The sequence below is a fragment of the Macrobrachium nipponense genome, chromosome 20 (genome assembly GCF_015104395.2).
Source record: "Macrobrachium nipponense isolate FS-2020 chromosome 20, ASM1510439v2, whole genome shotgun sequence".
Classification (NCBI taxonomy): domain Eukaryota; kingdom Metazoa; phylum Arthropoda; class Malacostraca; order Decapoda; family Palaemonidae; genus Macrobrachium; species Macrobrachium nipponense.
Window position 1 is genome coordinate 38642165 of NC_061089.1, and position 19630 is coordinate 38661794.

At 46.1% G+C, this 19630-nt stretch overlaps 1 protein-coding gene across 1 annotated transcript in view; it reads right to left on the reverse strand.

The window, feature by feature from the left end:
* The window catches only part of LOC135225003 (programmed cell death protein 2-like), a 160530-nt gene that overhangs the window by 128442 nt on the left and 12458 nt on the right, over positions 1-19630 (reverse strand). The window contains exon 2 of the mRNA XM_064264295.1: positions 13615-13775. Within this exon, the coding sequence (XP_064120365.1) occupies positions 13615-13775 (161 nt within the window). The remainder of the gene's footprint in view (positions 1-13614; positions 13776-19630) is intronic.

Consider the following 19630-nt stretch of genomic DNA (forward strand, 5'->3'; position numbering starts at 1 on the left):
ACTGCTTAGTAGAATCATGTCGCGAGGTTAATATACGTAGTATATTTGTAGGATTCTGAACAACTATCTCCATCCTAAATTCTTTCCTTCAAGAAAACAAAATAAGGATTGGAGATCGACCACCTTCGTTCTCTATCAAAGAGAGTGAAGGAGAAGTCTTCCTCGAAGGAAAGCTTCAATGGAGAACAGAATACTAAGACGATAGTTCAAGCCAAACTGGATATTCCCGTCCGATCTCCTCTATTCCAGGTTGGTCGCCTACTGTGAGATAGTTTCTTTCAGCAGCAGTCTTCTTCCCAATGCTAGAAATTCCAGGAATTCGAGCATAGGCGAGGTTCCCGATTATCGTGTAACATATCGGGGATTCTCGTCTCGCTCACTTTGGACCGTGGTCTCGCGTAAGTGTTTGGAGATCGTAAAAACTCGAACACTCTGAATGCGCTAGAAATTCCGTAGAATTCTAAGCAGTCTGCGAAACCCCCACCGAATTCGTCAAACGATATCGGCTGGTGGTGGTCCTCTCGATTCCCGTAGAAATCGAGAATGGGGCAGGATTCCTCCTCAACGACCGGGGCTTACGTCAGGTAGGACCCAGAAGGTCCCCCCGGTAGCGCAGTCCCGAACGTGGGAATCCTCCTACAGAGAAATCTCTGTAGGATCCCTCCTCTTTCCCTCGTAGCCGTAAGGAGAGAGGGAATGGGGGAGGAATTGGATACTCGCTCGCCTTCCCAGTGGAACTAGCAGTTGGAGAAGAGTAGGAACAGCCATCGCCTTGCGGCGATGGCCTCTCAGAGTCTGGGAAAACGAATCGTCAGGAGAAAACGTTTTCCCGCGGAGGGTTAAGAACTCTCACTGTAGGTAAGGGTCTGCCGCCACTGTGAACGTCGTCTGGGTGGGGCTGATCGACACCTGACAGGAGAGAGCCGATACTGTCCTCCGACTCATTCCAGTCCTCGTCGAGGTCGAAACCTCTCAGGAGGACCGAAGGAGTATTTAAATACGGTGTCCGAAGACACGTAGAAACGCCGCTGTCGCAGTAGAGGAGGTGGAAGTAGCTTGATCGACCGGCCAGAACTGAGAGAGCCTTCTTGTCCGGAGACGAGAGACTCTGGTTCGAGACAGAATCGGCAAGCTCCGATCGCGGCAGACCCACTGTCGGTTTGGGTTCCCTCTCGGGCCCCAAAACGACTCGAGCAGAGACGTGGGCTCTGCTGGTGGGAGCGGCAATCCTTCCGCAAGGTCTTTATGCTGACGAATCAGCTTAATGACTTCTGCAACTTCCTCTGTATCTCGGGAGTAACCGCGTCTTGCGGAGTAGGACCGTCCAGTCCCTCCAACAAGAACAGATCCCGAGATACTCCTCCTTTAGAAGGAGGAACAGCGGCAGGCCCCTGACGGTCGCCTCCAGCTACTTGCGCGTATGTCCTGGTCGGTCCTAGACCCGTGCCTGGTCCATACGGCGTCATAGCGGGATCGCGAGCGGCGCACCTCTCGCGATCAGTCGTAGGTACCTCGCTCCTCCCGGTGTAGCCCGAGGAGGTTGAAGGTACAGGAGAGGCAGACCTGACGCTCCCCCCCTAGCTCGCTGGCAGGACCAGCGTGCTTGGAGGGCTGCTGCTGATCGTCAACCCGCGGTGGCGATCGAGCAGCAGGCCTAGCCTTGCCGCTCGCCTGGGGCGAGAGGCTCGGCTGAGAACGTTGACGCTGATCTCTAGCGTCAGGCGAGCTGTTGCTGGTTACTGTCTCCGCCCGGTCCCTATGGGAGCGGCGGTCAGGTGACCTGCTAGGCTCTCTGTCGCGGCGAGACCAGCCAGCGTCCTCTCGGCGCGTCGAGCCGCTGGTACCAGCCGTGGCTGGTACCGACGGCCGCGGGGACCCCTTCCTCGCCTCCACCCGTGGCTGGTCAGCGACCGTCACGTCAACCCGAGCAGCCAGTTGGTCGCTGCGAGAGCGTCCACTGGCCTGGCGAGAGTCGTGTGCACGACTCTCGCCAGTCTTCTGCTCCGCGCCGCGGTCTTGACGGCGAGCGAGCTCGGGCGTCAAAACTTTGGCTGGACGGTCTCCCGTGGAAGAGCGTCCACTCGGTACTTCTCGCGAACGAGAAGCGGCCGAGACGGAACCTGATTTAGCGGCAGGACCGCTAACACCAGGTGAGGACGTACCAGCCGAGGCTGGTACACCTCTGGTCCCCGTCGTCTTCTTCTTTGCAGAGGAAGAGACGGGCCCCGTTCCCGAAGGAACAGGAGGACCAGCAGAAGAGCTCCCCGACTCGCCTGAGCGAGACGGGCCCTAGAAGATCCCGAAGGAGTCTTCTTAGGGGGGAAAACCCGGGTTACCAGCTGGTCGCTGCAAGAGCGGCCGCTGGCCTGGCAAGAGTCACCCGAGCGTCTCTCACCAGCCTTCTGCTCCGTGCCGCGTCTTGGCGCCGAGCGAACTCTGGCGCCGAAACTTGGCTGCACGGTCTCCCGAGGGAGAACGTACACTCGGGATCTCTCGCGAACGAGAGACCGAGCCGGAACCTGGCGTAGCGGCATCGCCGCTAGCACCAGGCGAGGAAGTACCAGAGCTAACCGATACTCCTCTGGTCCCCGTCTATCTCTTCCTTACGGAAGGGGAGACGGGCCCCGCTCCCGAAGGAGCAGGAGGACCAGCAGAAGGACCCCCCGTCCCACTGGGGTGGGACGGGCCCTTAGAAGTTCCCGAAGGAGACTTCTTAGGGGGGAAGGCAGCCTTCTTCTTCTTCAGCTTATGGGCCTTAGAAGTCGAAGGGGAAGAGGCAGCAGCAGACGATGAAGACGAAGATGACAGCTTCCTCTTCTCCTCTTCCTCGTCAGCTCACGCAGGACAGTCGTCAGGTCCTCCATCCAGGCCGGAGCCGGGGCTATTGCCGAAGCAACACGGCCCGACTGCACCTGTCCGGAAGGACCTGGGACTGGGGAAGACACACCGTGGGCAGGACCAGCATGGACAGGCTCAGAAACCAGGAGCGACAGGAACAGCAACCAGCTCAGGAGCGGCAGGAACAGCGGCAGCGGTAGCACCAGAAGGGACAGCCAAGCCCAACAGCGGGAATCACATCAGCGGCAGGTACGGCAGGCCCAGCGATCGCCTCGTAGAATCATCGGCAGCCAGCGGAACCTGGGTACTGGCGGCCGGTCCAGGGGCGAGCTGCTGGAACAGCGGAAGTCTGGGGCAGGCAACACGAAGAAAACAGGCGGCGGCGGCAACACCCCCTCGGTACGGCGGCGGCCCTAGTAGCGGCAGACGGCGTCACCGACACAGCATGGGGAGTGTAGACCAGGAGGGGGGGAGCAGCATAAGCGGCCGTGGTAGTAGTGGAGACCGCCCCAGACCTCGCTAGACGCTGCAGCAGCCCGTGGATGCTAGGCACGCCCTGCCGCCGCGGTGGTCCATACCTGTCCAAGGTCGTCTCCCACGGATGTAGCACCTGCGGTAACATAGATAGATTAGTAAGAGGGGTTCCCTCACGCACGGGGGGAAGACATGCCCCACCCCGAACGCAAGGAAGACCCCAAATATAAAATACAACGAAGAAGCTGAGCGGGGGGCAGGAAGGAAGACGAAGAATTGGATACCAAGGGAGTCGCGGGAGAGCTTTCTGACGACCCCCTGGCAGACCTTCGCTTCCCCTACCCCCGCACAGCAGTGAAAAGTAATAGAAAATGAAACAGAATACTGCCCTTGCGATTCACTTCATAGAACTTAAAGGGGAAAAATCAATTCCCGGGTAAGAACGGAAACTTGATCCAAAACTAATATGATGCTATCATAAAATATATATGAAAATGAACAGATACTGCACGATTTCACTTTCACATAAAAACGTAAGGATCAATTCCCGGGTAAGAACGAAAATTGATCCAAATTAAATTCATGCAAATAAATAAATGAAAATGAAAGAATATTGCAATTGCGAATCCACTTTCATTCCATTCTATTATACAAAATAAAAGGCTCGTGCCGAGCGCAATCACACTCTCGGTAACGAACGCACAGGGCAAAAATATAATGAAAAGAGTACTTACATTTTTCAATTACACACTTTCGCCCAAAATACATGACTCGGCGCGAGCGCGCCCGCCCTCGGCACCGAGACATAATTCAAGGGTTCAATTCATGAAAAGAGAGGAAATCGCCGCATCTACGGCGATAGCTCCATGTTGGTCCATAATTAAGTAATGAAAATGAAAACAGTGTACTTACAGTTTCATTTTCAAGTTAAACAAACCATTAGTAGAAAACACAATATAAACAAAGCATACGACGATGAAGCGGGCAGAGAGCGATGACGAACACGTCCTTCACACCCGCGGCCGAAAGCAAAAGTGATTTGTTTACCTCCCAGTCGCGCGGCGCGCGACTGTCGGACAAGCAGTTAACTACCGTTCTCCCCTTGTTCGAAGCTTACGACCGTTCCAGCTGCCGCTAGCTACTTCCTATTGTTAAAGGACCAATGGTTTGTATTACGTATCGGAACAAACTACATTTATACTTTATTTAAGAAGTAAAATCTTTTCAAAAACTTTGATTACAGCTGAAAATGATGAGCCATACTACATATTTACAATTATTACAAAATTTTTAAAAAATATGCTCAACTATAACTTGTAAATTACATTAGCTACAATCAAGCATAAAACTAATGGTGAACAACAAATTTTAAGTAAACATGTCATTTACTATGTCCAATTCTCATACAAATTTATAGCATCAGCTTGTTTTTGTTGGAGTTGTAATTCATTAGTATCACAAATATTGTTCCATTTATTCTGCAATTTATTCTGAAGTAACAACTTCAAGTACACTGTCCCATTTCTGACTAGTAATTCATATTAAATTTTTAGTACAGATATTCTGTCTATGGCAGACTTTGCCCTTCCTTTGAATTCCAGCAAGAGAAATGGTTCAACTTATACTGTGAAGTATCTGAACCTCTATCTTTGGGAAAGGATAGATTTCCAAACATGCTATATCATATTAAGTGAGCCTGTTGTCACTTAACAGGGTTTGGTACTGCATCTAATTGCCAGCAAATATGGAAAATTACTAACAATCCTATAAATCAAAGACTAATGATGAAAAATTAAAGAATTACTTAATAAATTACAGGGAAGAGGTAATGGTAAACTTTCCACCTTCATATGTTAAAACTGCTAATTTAACCATTATATATATAAACATATTGCAAAGGAGAGTTCCCTCTATACAGATAACCATCACAGTACAGTTGACCGCCATTTTCCGCATTCTCAAGATTCGCAGACTGTTATTCGTGGGCTTCACTGTGGATTATATCTAACTTATTTGCAAGAAATTTGCCTATTTGTGGTATTTTTCACAAAGAAATATATTCACTAATTACTGTATTTTCATATCAATTTCATGACTCAATGTACTTTTCTGGGCTCAGCTCGTGTCGGCCTATGAAAGGATCCTTAATATCATTCTTTCTAGGTAAAATTAATCTAAAATTACCAGAGAAAAACAAAATTAAGAAAATGTCAGTAAAACTGACTCGCTCACTCTTAAAAAGAAGTGTCGGTATGGTAATAGGGGCGAGTGGGAACACTACCACGAGACATTCACCAATTAGAACTTCCAATCAGAATCCCCACAAGAGAGAGCTGATACCAACGGGCGATGCGGCCGCCACTACTACTACTAGAGGACGCCACGGACAGCAGCGCCCCTAGCGGACATCCTTAATAATTAGCGCCAGCGTTCAGACGCATTTTCTTTGTGCTTGTGCTTAATTCGGGATATTCTATCACCATCATCATGGAACGTTCTGCCATCGCAACGGCTAAGTTAAGTGCCTCATAAGTAATGTTTTACTGTATTTTTGTCTTCCGGGAACCAGTATTTTCCTTCTAATAGGTCATATACGGTTTCCCGGTTGTCTCGTGGCGGCGCCATGCTGCCTCGTTAAGAATTCCCGGTCCTCCATACTGGGACTTCTTATACTTATGGGCTTACTATATTACGTTCATCGTTTTTTACATCGAGTTTTAGCTAGATTAGCCCCTTTACCATTTCTCTTAGTTCGGTATTTAGGGCTATTATTTGTTCCAGCCCAGCATCCCGCTCTTGCTCTTCATCGGCTATCGCTGGCTCCAAGTAGGCTTCTGTTCCTCGGAACAGTTTTGCCTCCTCCTGGGCTTCTTTTTCTTCTACTAAAAGTGTCTTTTTCCATCTTTACGATGTAATTTTATTCTATTTAGGGTGTTAGGCTAGCCTAGGTGCATGTCGCCCATGTATTGGTACAGCCTGGTTCACGTGGCCCTCCCACGGTTGTGTTGCTCGCGGCTTAGGCCACTTGCGGTCACGTGTTCCATCGCACCTTCCCCTTCCCCTTCCCTCCCTACCAGGTATAGGGAGGCGCTGGGGGACCCCTTGGTTGTCATGACAACCTCAGTTGCCTCCTCCCTCTCTCTCTGAGGTGGCCAGGGGTTCCTCCCAGCGGGGGGTATAGGGCGACCACTCATAGGGTACCGAGTCTCCGAGCGGGTAGTTGTTGAGACGGGGAGGAGTAGGCCAACCCCCCCCCCCCTCTCTCTCTCCCGCCGTGTTACGCCGAGACCCTCCCCCCCTTCCCCAGTTGCTCAGCCACCTTCCCTTTCTATAACGAACGGAGCCTTCGTCGCAGCCGGGGCACCTTTGGTTATATGATTACTGGCTCCGCCAGCGGGCGGGGTGGTCACTACTAGTGGTCGGTTGCTTGCCTACTATATCCTTACATCTCTCCCCCGCTACCGGAAGGGAGCTTGCTTCTTACCCGGGCACTCTTCTAGTAGACGGGTGGAGAAGGTTGATATTATTGTTATTTTAAGGATATACCCTAATTTTACGATGATTTGTTTAATTTTATTATTCATATGTTTACCATCCCCGCCATTATTCGTCGTGGTTTCCTTTTACCACCACTCCTGGTTGGATTCTATCTCTTGTCTCCGCCGCCAGCGGAGCAATAGCCTAGTAGACAACCAACCAACCTTGTTACCACACGTATTATGGCGGGGGCTCTGGTTTAATCTAACTTTCTCGCTCAGGCACCAGCGGAGCAACTGTTAGGCTGTAAGTGTTCTCCTGATACTCATGTATCTTTCCACTTACAGGCTACCAACTGTCAGGTCCTGGGATGCAACGCGACGTTGTACGACCCCTGCGGCCACGATGAGTGCAGGTCTCACGCTCCATGTGCCACGCCATTCAACGACATGATCGTCTGGCACCCGGAAGCCTGCGCCATCTGCTACGACCTAGTCAGTCAGCTGGTGGAGGGGGTAAGTCGATTATAGGCTTCTTTATCATTTTACTAACAACTCTTAGACATAAGTTTGTTAACCCCGTTCCGCCATTAGAAGCTCATCTCACCTTTTCTTTCAGGCTACGGTGGTGAGGGAGGTCGCCCTTGCTACCCTGAAAGCGTGGGTCGGGCGGCTTCGGGAAGAACGCCGCCAAAGGCCAGCCTTATATCCTTGACAAGAAGCTGGCCGTCCAGATCTTCCCCCGCGGGCAAGTCAACAGGGTATGTTGACCCCTTGTCCGCAGCCCCTCTCATAGCCTCCATCCAGCAAGATATGCAGCAATCTTTCGGGGTCGTAGCCACACAGGAGTCGGTCCCGGACGTCGCTACCCTGGACCAACTCAACATCGAGCCTATGGCGGTAGGGGGAGAGGATTTGTTGGTTGAGGTAGGTGTGTCGGGCGCCCAAGGTCTTTCCTTGGGCGCTCCTGGATCTTCTCCTGTCCCTTCTTCAAGCGCTTCTTTCCAAGGCTTTGTTGGGATCTGAGATCCCTACCCGCTCTCCCGCTCTCTCTGTACCCCCAAAGGTGAAGGGACAGAGAGAACCGAAGACCCTAACTAAGACGACTTCTAAGAAGTCATCTTCGTCTTCTTCGGCTAAGAAGTCTTCGACTTCTTACGGTGACGCGGTGAAGGCCAAGCCGAGCTCTTCTTACTCGAAGAGCTCTAGAAGCAAGGCTTCTAAGGAGAAGGCTCGCGCTCCCGCCGCCGAGCCAATGCCTTCTCCGGCCTCCACCGCATCCACTCCGGTAACGCCGGTGGGAGGAGCGGGACCAGCACCTTTGATCCCACTGCTTTCTCAGCAGTGGTGATGCAACAGGTGGGCGAGATGGTCGGCTCGCAAGTCTCCGCCCTGGGGACGAAATTTGAGCAGATGTTCGCACAACTGTCGAGCACTCTGTCTCAATCAGGCCAGTCCATCCAAGATCTCTCTAACAGAGAGAAAGAGGACCGAGTAGCTGGGCTCTCTCAGGTCCCCTTCCAGTCTCCCCAGTGCCAAGTGCTGGTATTCCCAGCTCCCGCCATACGACTCTCTGCCAGCTTTCTCTATGGAGAACCCATGGAGAGTAGCCGCTTACGCTCCGTTTAAGGATGGTATGATCTCTATCCCGGAGTGTGGAACTCGAAGGATTGAGGACTTCGAGTTTTATCCTCCTGGGGTTGACGCAGCCTTTCATCGGCTATGCTAGGCTGACTGTAGCGGGCTCTTACTAGGGAAGACAAGATCTCTAGGGGCGGGAGGATGTTCGCTACAGTTAGGGATCATGCCCAACGGGAATGGGTTCACTGCCTTGAGGACTGGGAGTGCACAAACACAAGCTCCAGGCCTATAAAGAGTCCTTTCACTATTTTTGCGACGGAAGAGGAGGGTCTCTTCCGTTCGCTACAAAAATAGTAGAGAGGACTCTTCAGGCAGTCCTCAAGGATGAGCCCATGCCACAGCTAAGGGAGGCGGAGTCTACTTCTCCGCTCTTCCCAGCTTTTGGAGAATTGTGGGAGAACTTGCCAGCCACGTTCACGCTTGGCAAGCTCAAACCGGACTGCGCATGGACCAGTTCGGCTGAGAAGCTTCCAAGGCTGCCTGATTCCTTGATTCAGGTTCAGGCGGAGTTCGACGCGCGAACTAGGTTTGGCAGGTCCCTCAATTCACTGATCATAACGGAGATGGCTGCTCTCTCGTATGCTACGGAACCTCTGTTTAAGATCTTGGCCAAATCCCAGCTTCAGACGGTTCAGACGGATGCTTTCGATTCTTCTTCCAAGCTAGGAGGAATTGCCGAAAGCACGTTCTGCAGGAGTGCACTATTAGGCACGAGCCTAATAGACTCCTGGCTTCTAGCATGTTGGGAGCGGATCTCTTCCCAGAGTCCGCTGTAAATGAGGTACACCACGAGGCTGCTAGGCTCAACCAGAGCCTTAGAGCTAGGTGGGGTATTTCATCCAAGAGGAAGCAAGAATCCGTCCCCACTGCTGGTAAGAAACCAAAGAAGTCTGGTAAAAGGTTCCAGCCTTACCAGAAACACCAGCAACAGCAGCAATTTGTTCAGGCCGTCCCGGTTACCCAACAGGGACAACCTGCTACTTCTAAACAGAACCAGCCCATCCTCCTGCTGTCTCCTCAATCACAACCTTCGACCTCCTACGCACTCTCGCCGGCCTTCAACCCCTACGTATGAAGGTCAGGGCTACCCTCCCTTTAACAAGCAATCGAGAGGTAGGGCGAGAGGTTACTTTCGCCAGCGTGGCACAGGAAGGGCGACAAGGAGCAGGCAGTTCAGAGGAGGGCGTGGTGGTCAACCCGCCCATCAACAATGAGGCTACCCAGTAGGAGGGCGGCTGTTCCTCTTCCGTCACAGGTGGGGGTTCAGCAATTGGGCACAGAGCATAGTGTCCAAAGGATTGGGTTGGAGTTGGATCAAAGATCCTCCTCCAATCAAATCATTCCGCCAAATACCATCAAAGGAATTGACAGATTACGCGGAGGAACTCCTTCAGAAAGGAGCTATTGCGAGAGTCAAGCATCTAAAATTTCAAGGTCGCTTATTCAGCGTGCCAAAGAAAGGCTCAACAAAAAGAAGGGTAATCTTAGACTTGTCAAAGCTAAACTCTTTCATTCGTTGCGACAAGTTCAAGATGCTTACCCTCTCGCAAGTAAGGACCTTACTTCCGCGTGGAGCCGTCACATGCTCCATCGATCTTACAGACGCATACTATCATATCCCTATAGCCAGACACTTCCGCCCATTCCTAGGATTCAGGCTAGGAAATCAGACATTCTCATTCAAAGTGATGCCCTTCGGTCTGAATGTAGCCCCCAGGGTATTCACGAAAATAGCAGAAGTGGTTGTGCAGCAATTGAGAACTCAGGGAATCATGGTAGCAGCATACCTCGACGATTGGTTGATCTGGGCACCAACTGTCGAGGAATGTCTCAAAGCCACCAAAAAGGTAGTTCACTTTCTGGAACATCTGGGTTCCAGATAAACAAAACGAAATCCAGACTTACCCCGGAGTCTCGTTTTCAGTGGCTGGGAATCCAATGGGATTTGTCTTCCCACAATCTGTCAATTCCAGTGGCCAAACGGAAGGAAATAGCAAAATCTGTCAGGCAATTTCTCAAATGCAAACAAACATCAAGGAGAAACCAGGAAAGAATCCTAGGGTCCCTTCAGTTTGCTTCGGTAACAGATATCCTCCTGAGAGCAAGGCTAAAAGATATAAATCGAGTTTGGCGATCGAGAGCAAACACCAAATCTCGAGACAAGTTGTCAGTAATTCCACAGATCCTTCGCAATCAACTCCGTCCATGGTCAAAAGTAAAGAACTTAGCCAAGCGGGTACCCCTTCAATATCCCCTTCCAGTGTTAACCATTCACACGGATGCCTCCCTGTCCGGGTGGGGGGGATATTCTCAGTTCAAACAGGTTCAGGGGACTTGGTCAGTTCAATTTCGCCAGCTCCACATAAACGTTCTGGAAGCAATGGCAGTATTTTTTACCTTGAAGAGACTGCTTCCCCCGAAAAAGTCTCATCTAAGGCTAGTTTTGGACAGTGCAGTGGTAGTTCATTGCATCAACAGGGGAGGGTCCCAAATCCAAGCATGTGAACCATGTCATGATAGCCATCTGTGCCTAGCAAACAAACACAAATGGCATCTGTCCGCCACTCACCTGGCGGGGTAAGAAATGTGATAGCAGACGCTTTGTCCCGGTCAGTTCCTCTGGAATCAGAATGGTCCCTGGACGACGGATCATTCCAGTGGATATGCCGGAGAGTCCCAGGTCTCCAAGTAGATCTCTTCGCCTCACAAGCGAACCACAAGCTCCCTTGCTATGTGGCCCCCAACCTGGACCCTCTGGCTTATGCCACGGACGCCCTGTCGTTAGATTGGGATCAGTGGAGAAAAATTTATGTTTTTCCTCCAGTGAATCTTCTCTTGAAAGTCTTAAGCAAGCTGAGGACTTTCAAGGGAATAGTAGCTCTGATTGCACCGGACTGGCGCCAAGAGCAACTGGTATCCTCTTCTTCTGGAATTGGGTCTCCGACCTCAACGGATTCCCAATCCCAAGCTGTCACAATCAGTACAAATGAGGACTGTGTTCGCTTCCTCAGGAATTCTTCAGACCCTAACTTTATGGACTTCATGAAGTTTGCGGCTAATAAAGATGCTAATATTGATCCACAAAATATTCTCTTCCTAGAATCAGATAAGAGAGAGTCAACTATTAGACAATATGACTCAGCTGTTAAAAAATTAGCATCCTTCCTGAAAGAATCAAACACTACAACCATGACAGTTAATCTAGCTATATCCTTTTTCAGATCCTTGTTGAAAAAGGTTAGCAGCTAGCACTATTACTACTCATAAATCGGCTTTGAAGAAGATCTTTCAGTTAGGTTTTCAGATAGATCTGACTGAATCTTATTTCACGTCTATTCCTAAAGCCTGTGCTAGACTTAGACCTTCTCAAAGGCCTACTGCAGTTTCATGGTTCTTAAATGATGTCTCAAACTAGCTTCAGATACTGACAACTCGTCTTGTACATTCATAATGCTTCTTAGAAAGACATTATTCTTATTAAGCCTAGCCTCAGGAGCTAGAATTTCAGAACTGTCAGCTCTATCCAGAGATGCGGGTCATGTGGAATTCCTCCCCTCAGGAGAAGTTCTGCTTGCTCCGGATCGTAGTTTTTTGGCTAAAAATGAGGATCCTCTTGCAAGGTGGGCCCCTTGGAAAGTCATCCCACTTCCCAAGACCCTTCTCTCTGCCCAGTATCAACTTTAAGAGCCTTTCTATCTCGTACATCCTCAAGATCCTCAGGTTCTCTCTTCATGAGAGAAAAAGGTGGTACTTTGTCAGTAAAAGGTATTAGACAACAAATCCTTTACTTCATTAAACAAGCCAATCCTGATTCATTCCCAAAAGCACATGACATCAGGGGAGTAGCCACCTCAATTAATTACTTTCAACATATGAACTTTGAGGATCTTAAAAAGTATACTGGATGGAAATCTCCGACAGTCTTTAAACGTCATTATCTAAAGTCCTTGGAATCTTTTTAAAATTTTCAGCAGTAGCAGCGGGAAACATTGTTTCTCCTGATACTGTATAGTAGTCGTAGTACAGATCCAGGTCTCCTTTCTACCTACCTCATCCAACATGCCTCACCCTATCGCCATGCTACTCGGATATCCTAGCCTTAGCCGCTGAAATCATACTAGTGGATTGTCCCTTATTTTTTTGCTAGGGACATCCACACTTTGTACTGATAATGTACTTCAGTGTACCTACCCTTATTTTTATGCTAGGGTAGGACACAATGTGTTTGTATATTTTGTAAATAATTTATCTAAGTAAATCTATTTTGTTAATATTACACTGCATTATTATAATTTACTATGTTTACTGTAATTTTAAGTACTTTTTTACATTACTAACTTTCTTTTATGTTACTGTTTAGAATAAGTTAGGCTTAAGTACTTAGTTTATATGCTGTAATTGATTTATTATTATATCCCTCATTTTACAACTGCTTTTTCATTTGTCCTTTTTTCCCATCTTGTCTGTTTCTCTGGTACTCTTTCATAGGCCGACACGAGCTGAGCCCAGAAAAGGGATTTTGACGAAGGAAAAATCTATTTCTGGGTGATTGGCTCGTGTCGCCCTATGAAACCCACCCTGTATGTTTACCCCCCCATGCAGGACAAGATGTTTTTAGATTAAGGATGTCCGCTAGGGGCGCTGCTGTCCGTGGCGTCCTCTAGTAGTAGTAGTGGCTGGGCCGCATCGGCCCGTTGGTATCAGCTCTCTCTTGTGGGGATTCTGATTGGAAGTTCTAATTGGTGAATGTCTCGTGGTAGTGTTCCCACTCGCCCCTATTACCATACCGACACTTCTTTTTAAGAGTGAGCGAGTCAGTTTTACTGACATTTTCTTAATTTTGTTTTTCTCTGGTAATTTTAGATTAATTTTACCTAGAAAGAATGATATTAAGGATCCTTTCATAGGGCGACACGAGCCAATCACCCAGAAATAGATTTTTCCTTCGTCAAAATCCCTTTTTTGTGATAAAACTATTAAAATATTCAGGTATAAGCAAGAGGGTTTTTCTTGTGTTTGAAATATCAAAATAGGCAGTTCTAAGCATTTCCAGAGGGGTTTTAAGTATTTGCGGATTTTACCTACTCGCATCCCCAACGAATACGGGGGGTCCATTGTATATGTGTATATGTACATAGTACAATCATATGAAATGTACTTTTCAATATTTCTTAAAATTACTCACCTATGTGGACGGTTCCAGCACTCTTGGGTTACACATGCAAATAAATAGAGTGTTCTGTGATATAATCCACCTTCTAAGGGTGCATAAATCTGGACCACTAATGACTGTTTTCGACCACATCGCTTACATATTGGAATTTCACTGCCACTCACGCACCAGTCCTAAAATAAGAGATACAGAGAATTTAAAGTTATTTCTTACCTGTAGTTATTTTTTCACAAGTAAACAATTTATATTCTTTCCCATTAAAAATCTAAAAGCAAAAAAATGACACATTTTCTAAGACAATTTGTATTTTTCATAGCTACAAACCTGAGGTCTTAACAATTGGATAATTTCTAGCACCTAGCTGGATCCAGTTAAACCCTGAAGTTCCTTACATAGAATTTAGCTTGCGAACACAAGGTCATTAACTAAAGACAGTAGGGGGGAAGTTCTGACCATTCATCAGTCTGCACTCCACTTTGCCTTTTGGCCCAGGTACCAGAATGAGGGGTGGCTGAGATGGGCCATAAATATAAAGAACTTCAGGTTTTTATGTTAAGAAAAATACATAATACTTTAAAATTTGCTATTTGTTCCTGCACAAATACAAAACTTCATTCTTTACATAGGAGACTTACCCATTGGGGGGGTGGGGGTGGGGAGTCTGACCAAACTGTTTTCTTTGACTACAATGCTCCACCTGGTCAGGCAGTAAACAAGGATTACTGCTGTGATGTGTTGTGGCATTTGCAGGATGCTATTCATCAGAAAAGGCCAGAACTGCATGCATCTGGTGTGTGGCAATTGCACCAAGTCAATGCACCTGCCTATTCTGCAAAATTTGGCCAAGCACAACATCCCCCATGTCTGACAGCCACTGTATTCCCCACATCTCATTCTTGGAAAGTTTCCACTTTCCAAAAATCAAATCCCATTTACAAGGAAGATTTCAAGACTTCGAGGAGGTCCAAATGAATATGACGAGGCAGCTGCTGATTATCCCAGAAAACAAGTGACATAAATGCTTCCATTAATGGAAACAGCGCTGGATAGTGTCTGGTTTCTGAATAGGACTACATACTGCTTTGAAGGAAATTGAATGCTACAATGGTGTGTGCCGAAGTTTTCTTTTTTAGAGCACCAATCCTGATACTTTATGACCATACCTCATATGTCAAAATCTATCTAGCTTTTGTCAAAGTTACACAGAATTGCAAAGTTTCAAAGGAATAAGGGATTCAGATTGTCCATCTTCCAAAATAAGAACTAATATTGAACAAATAAAGGAGGATTTTGTTACAGGAGCAGTCCCTGGAGGAGATACAACCTCTGTTACTCTGGTGATGTGGTATTTACTGAATTGAGAGGCTGGAATTTAGAGGGAACCAAAAGAAAGGTTAGGTACAGGTTGAATAAAGTACAGTAGAGATTCATGTTTGAAATTCACTGTTAAAATCAAAGCTATTGCATATGAGGAAGCTGCAGCAAGATAAGGTACATCAGAGGCTGGACATTCCAAGACTTGCAGAGTATGAGCAAACAATGAGACGGGAAGAATCAATCAGACATGGAGGAAGTACGTATTGTACTGTCAATGGATTAACAGATAATACAACTAACAAGGGAGTCTACCATATGTGATGTGTGGTAGCATCACACTTACATGAGCACTACTATTCAAATTCCTGATAATCTGTTTTTTTTTTTTTTTGTCATTTTCTTGTTACACTGGTACATACAAAGTACTCATTAATCTATACAAACATACAATACTTTTGATTTTCTTATATTTGATTATAGTTACCTACTTGATCAAGAAAATATAGAGTTGGTAGGCTATGCTACTGTGAAGAAGTTGTTGAAGGATTGATTCTGTTTCTCATATTTTATGTTGCATTCAACATAAATTACTATAATAAGAAAATAAGAATGTCTTATTTCTCTAGATTCTAAAAAGTTTATAAAGCTAGTATAATTTTCAGAGGCTAGCCAAAGCCATGTCAGGATCTTCAGGTAGCCTAGATAGTCTAGGCAACCCCAGTTATTATTCCTTCTCAAATTTCTCATTCAGGTAGCTCTGGGCTGTCCAGGTCTTCTCGTGCTCACAGGAGCCCATCTGATGCTATTCGGCACAGTGCTGTTATCCCAGGGGTTGTAAGGACATGTCTAAGCCTTCTTTCTTTCATCATTAGCTTGTTTACATATGGAACTTCTGTAATTTCCCTCATCATATCATTTCTTACTCTTTCTAAAGCTTTATTCTCAAATCAGCTAAAACTTTTATACAGTAGTTACACAGCAATACCATGACTCATGTCAGTGCAGCATAGCATATTTCACTAAACTCATATTCAATTTACATCTTCTTGATTTCCAAATCTATTCAGTCAGCCCCTTGTCTGACTGTGTATTGGGTATTAAGTGTTCCTAAATATGTTATTGTTATAATACAATTAAGTTTGTTCATACTTACCTGGCAGATATATATATAGCTGTATTTTCTGACGTCCGACAGAATTTCAAAACTCGCGGCACACGTATGTGGGCGGCCAGGTGGTAGTACCCATTCCCGCCGCTGGAGGCGGATATCAGGAACCATTCCCATTTTTCTGTTCATATTTATTCATGACCCTTGTCTCCTGAGGGGAGGAGGGTGGGCACTCTAATTATATATATCTGCCAGGTAGTATGAACAAACTTAATTGTATTATAACAATAACATTTTGTTCATGAAACTTACCTGTCAGATATATATATAGCTGAATCCCACCTTCGGATGGTGGTAGAGACAGAATAGGATTTTTAGGAAACTTAAATTAAGTAAAAGATTTCCTCTTGGTTCCTTACCTGATAGCAAAGTAGACTCTGTGATTACTGTCACTTAAGCCTGCTTCTGCTTTCATCAGAGTTGCCAGCCAGGTTTGGACCTGTAGTGCTGGTGCACTCTGGATGCTCTGTCAACGGGGACGTGACCTCAATGTGACAAGACCATCTAGCCAAACATATGGCAGTAACACAGCAACCGACCACCACCTGACCAACTAACCAAAAAAACCGACATTAAAACTAAGGAATGGGAGATTTCCACAGAAGATCTCACCATCAACCAAAAACACAATAAAAAACTAACCTAACTAAGCTAAGGGATAGGGAGAGAGCTACCTTCAGCCCCCAAAACTGTGTCTGCCGAAATGTAAGGCCCCAAAGAACTACAGTTCTCGTAAATCGTTCTCACATCCCGGAGGTAATGTGAGGCGAATACGGAATTGCTCCTCCAAAAGGTGCTATCAAGTATATCTTTGATAGACATATTCCTTTGGAAGGCAAGAGAAGTAGCTACGGCTCTGACTTCGTGAGCTTTCACTTTAAAGAGGCTCAAATCAGTCTTCTGGCAAGATGAATGAGCCTCTTTAATGACGTCCCTCAAGAAGAAAGCAACAGCATTCTTCGACAACGGCAAATCTGGTCTCTTCACCGAGCACCAGAGATTACCTGAGGGACCTCTTATCTCTTTAGTTCTATTAACATAGAACTTGAGAGCCCTGACAGGGCACAGGGCTCTCTCTGGTTCTTGACCCACGAGACTCGACATTCCTTTGATTTCAAAGCTCTTCGGCCAAGGATTAGACGGGTTCTCATTCTTAGCCAAGAAAGACGGGCTCAACGAGCAGACAGCGTTGTCCCCCTTGAAGCCCACTAGGCTACTGAACGCTTGGATTTCACACAAACTGTGAGAGGATCAACTGAAGGTTTAAGAAGCCTCACCTTACATTCACTCCTCACACACACTCTGAAACTTCCAGTACTTGATCCCGACATCATGTACACAGAAAAGCCAATCCAAAATCAAAAACCAATCCACTATTACGCGTGCCAATCCAACAATCCAGAAGTCGATACCAAAAGTCAATCCAGATAATTTAAAGCGAGATAAATAAAAAATCCTAGACGGAGGTACTGTAAACAGTTGTTTCCAGCACCGGCGACAGAAAAAATATGAACAGAAAATGGGAATGGTTCCTGATATCCGCCTCCCAGCGGCGGGAATGGGTACTACCACCTGGCCGCCCACTACGTGTGCCGCGAGTTTTGAAATTCTGTCGGACGTCAGAAATACAGCTATATATATATCTGACAGGTAAGTTTCATGAACAAAATGCATTTTAAAGATTTAGCCTCAATAAACCTTTCTCCATCTAATCCTATTTAAACCAATGGTGTATACTGTCCTGATTAGTACTTCTTTTTTATAGATTTATTATGAGTTCTATCTCTAGAGACATATAATGCACTCAATAAAGCAAGTTTTATAAATCTTATGGTGTTTTGCTGATTAATCTGTCTCACTGGCATAAATATTCTAAGAGTCAACTGTCTATCGTTACTCCAATCTAAATGTTCTCTTCCATCTCTTACTACTCTTTCAATCATAAAACTAGGATACTAATTTTGAGTGTCTTCTAATAACCATAACTAAGATATAGGAAAATAATAGAAATGACCCTTTTGCATCTGTCTGCAATTTTACTACTCGCCATAAGGAGTGGTTGAATTCTGTTTCTGTTACAGACAGCCAGGGCCTACAATCTTCTGAACAAGTTCTTTTTGTTAATTATTAAAACCGAGTGAGCTGTCTCTCGTCGCATGCTTTTGTAAAATATATATCAAATGAGATGATTTCACAATCTTCATTGGTTACAGTTGTACAACGATGTTGAGCCTACTGGTTCTTTAAATGACAGTTTCATAATGAGGACAAAGTTTACTTCAATGATGATTGTAGATGTGCTTACTTGGAGAAACAGGAGGTCTGAACCAGGAATCATTGATGACCCACATGATCACACAAATACACACGGATAACAATAATACGCAACTGTATTATACAGTGGTAACTTCTCATACATGAACCCTTTGTTTGCACAAGCACAACATGCATGTGTAAGATGGCTCTTGTATTGGAAAGAATGAGGAGACGCTAGGCCAAGAGCACATTAGGACAACTTGCTGTCAACCCTTTCCACAGCATATTTCCCAACTACAGGTGATGGAATGCAGTCAAAAACCTTCAGAGAGGGAAGGTGCTCACTAGTGGAGCTTCTTGTGAGAGGGCTCCCAAGAACACCTCCTCCTCTTCTTCTTGTGGGACAATGAAGAGGCAAACAAAGAAGGAAGAGAAGGATGAGGATATATAAATGCCTGGATTTTTTCACCTTACTGTCCACAGGTGTCACCTTCCTCAGCTAAATCTAGAGACAGAGACAAGGCAGGCCGAGGCACCACTTGAGTATAGCCTGTACTCAATACAATAAGGGTTGGTTCTCTCATCTGCAAGATGTCTGCTACAAGAGGCTTGACCGAGTCAAGTTCCTTAGCCGGATAATGGCAGCAGCAAGAGCAGGGACCCCTTAGCCTTGGCTAAGTGTTCCTGTAAAGCAGCAACAGATGTGTCATCCAGAATACTGAGAACAGCCTCATCTTCTGCTGTTATACTCCAACAATGCAGGCATGCCAAGAATGGCTTACAGATGAGGGGCAAGCAGTGGAACTTTAGTTAAATTAGTTACAATCATATAAAAAACGATCAGAATTATTCTACACATTTGTATTGCATTAGACTATAAGTTTAATAGTACTATTTACAGTATTTCTTTAATGACACATACTGGTCCAGTATGAAAACCTTTCACTAGATCTCTCATGCATTCAGCATAAAATATTTTATCCAACTTACCCTCACAGGATAATGCTATTCACTCGCTTTTCTGATTCCATAACCAAAAATCTATTTTTCACACATTGGTACTCAATAACTGTTACAGCTATGTAAGGAAACTATAAACATAATAAATTTCCATCAATAATGAGAGCCAAAAACATAAAAATGCCAAGATACTCAATTTAGGAAAAATAGTCTATACTCCATGCTCTTGATGAGACAAAGGTGTATTGCCTTTATTATTTAAATGCACAAGTTTTAAACAATATTTAATGAGCATTTATATCTAATTTGAGACATTTTATTAATGTA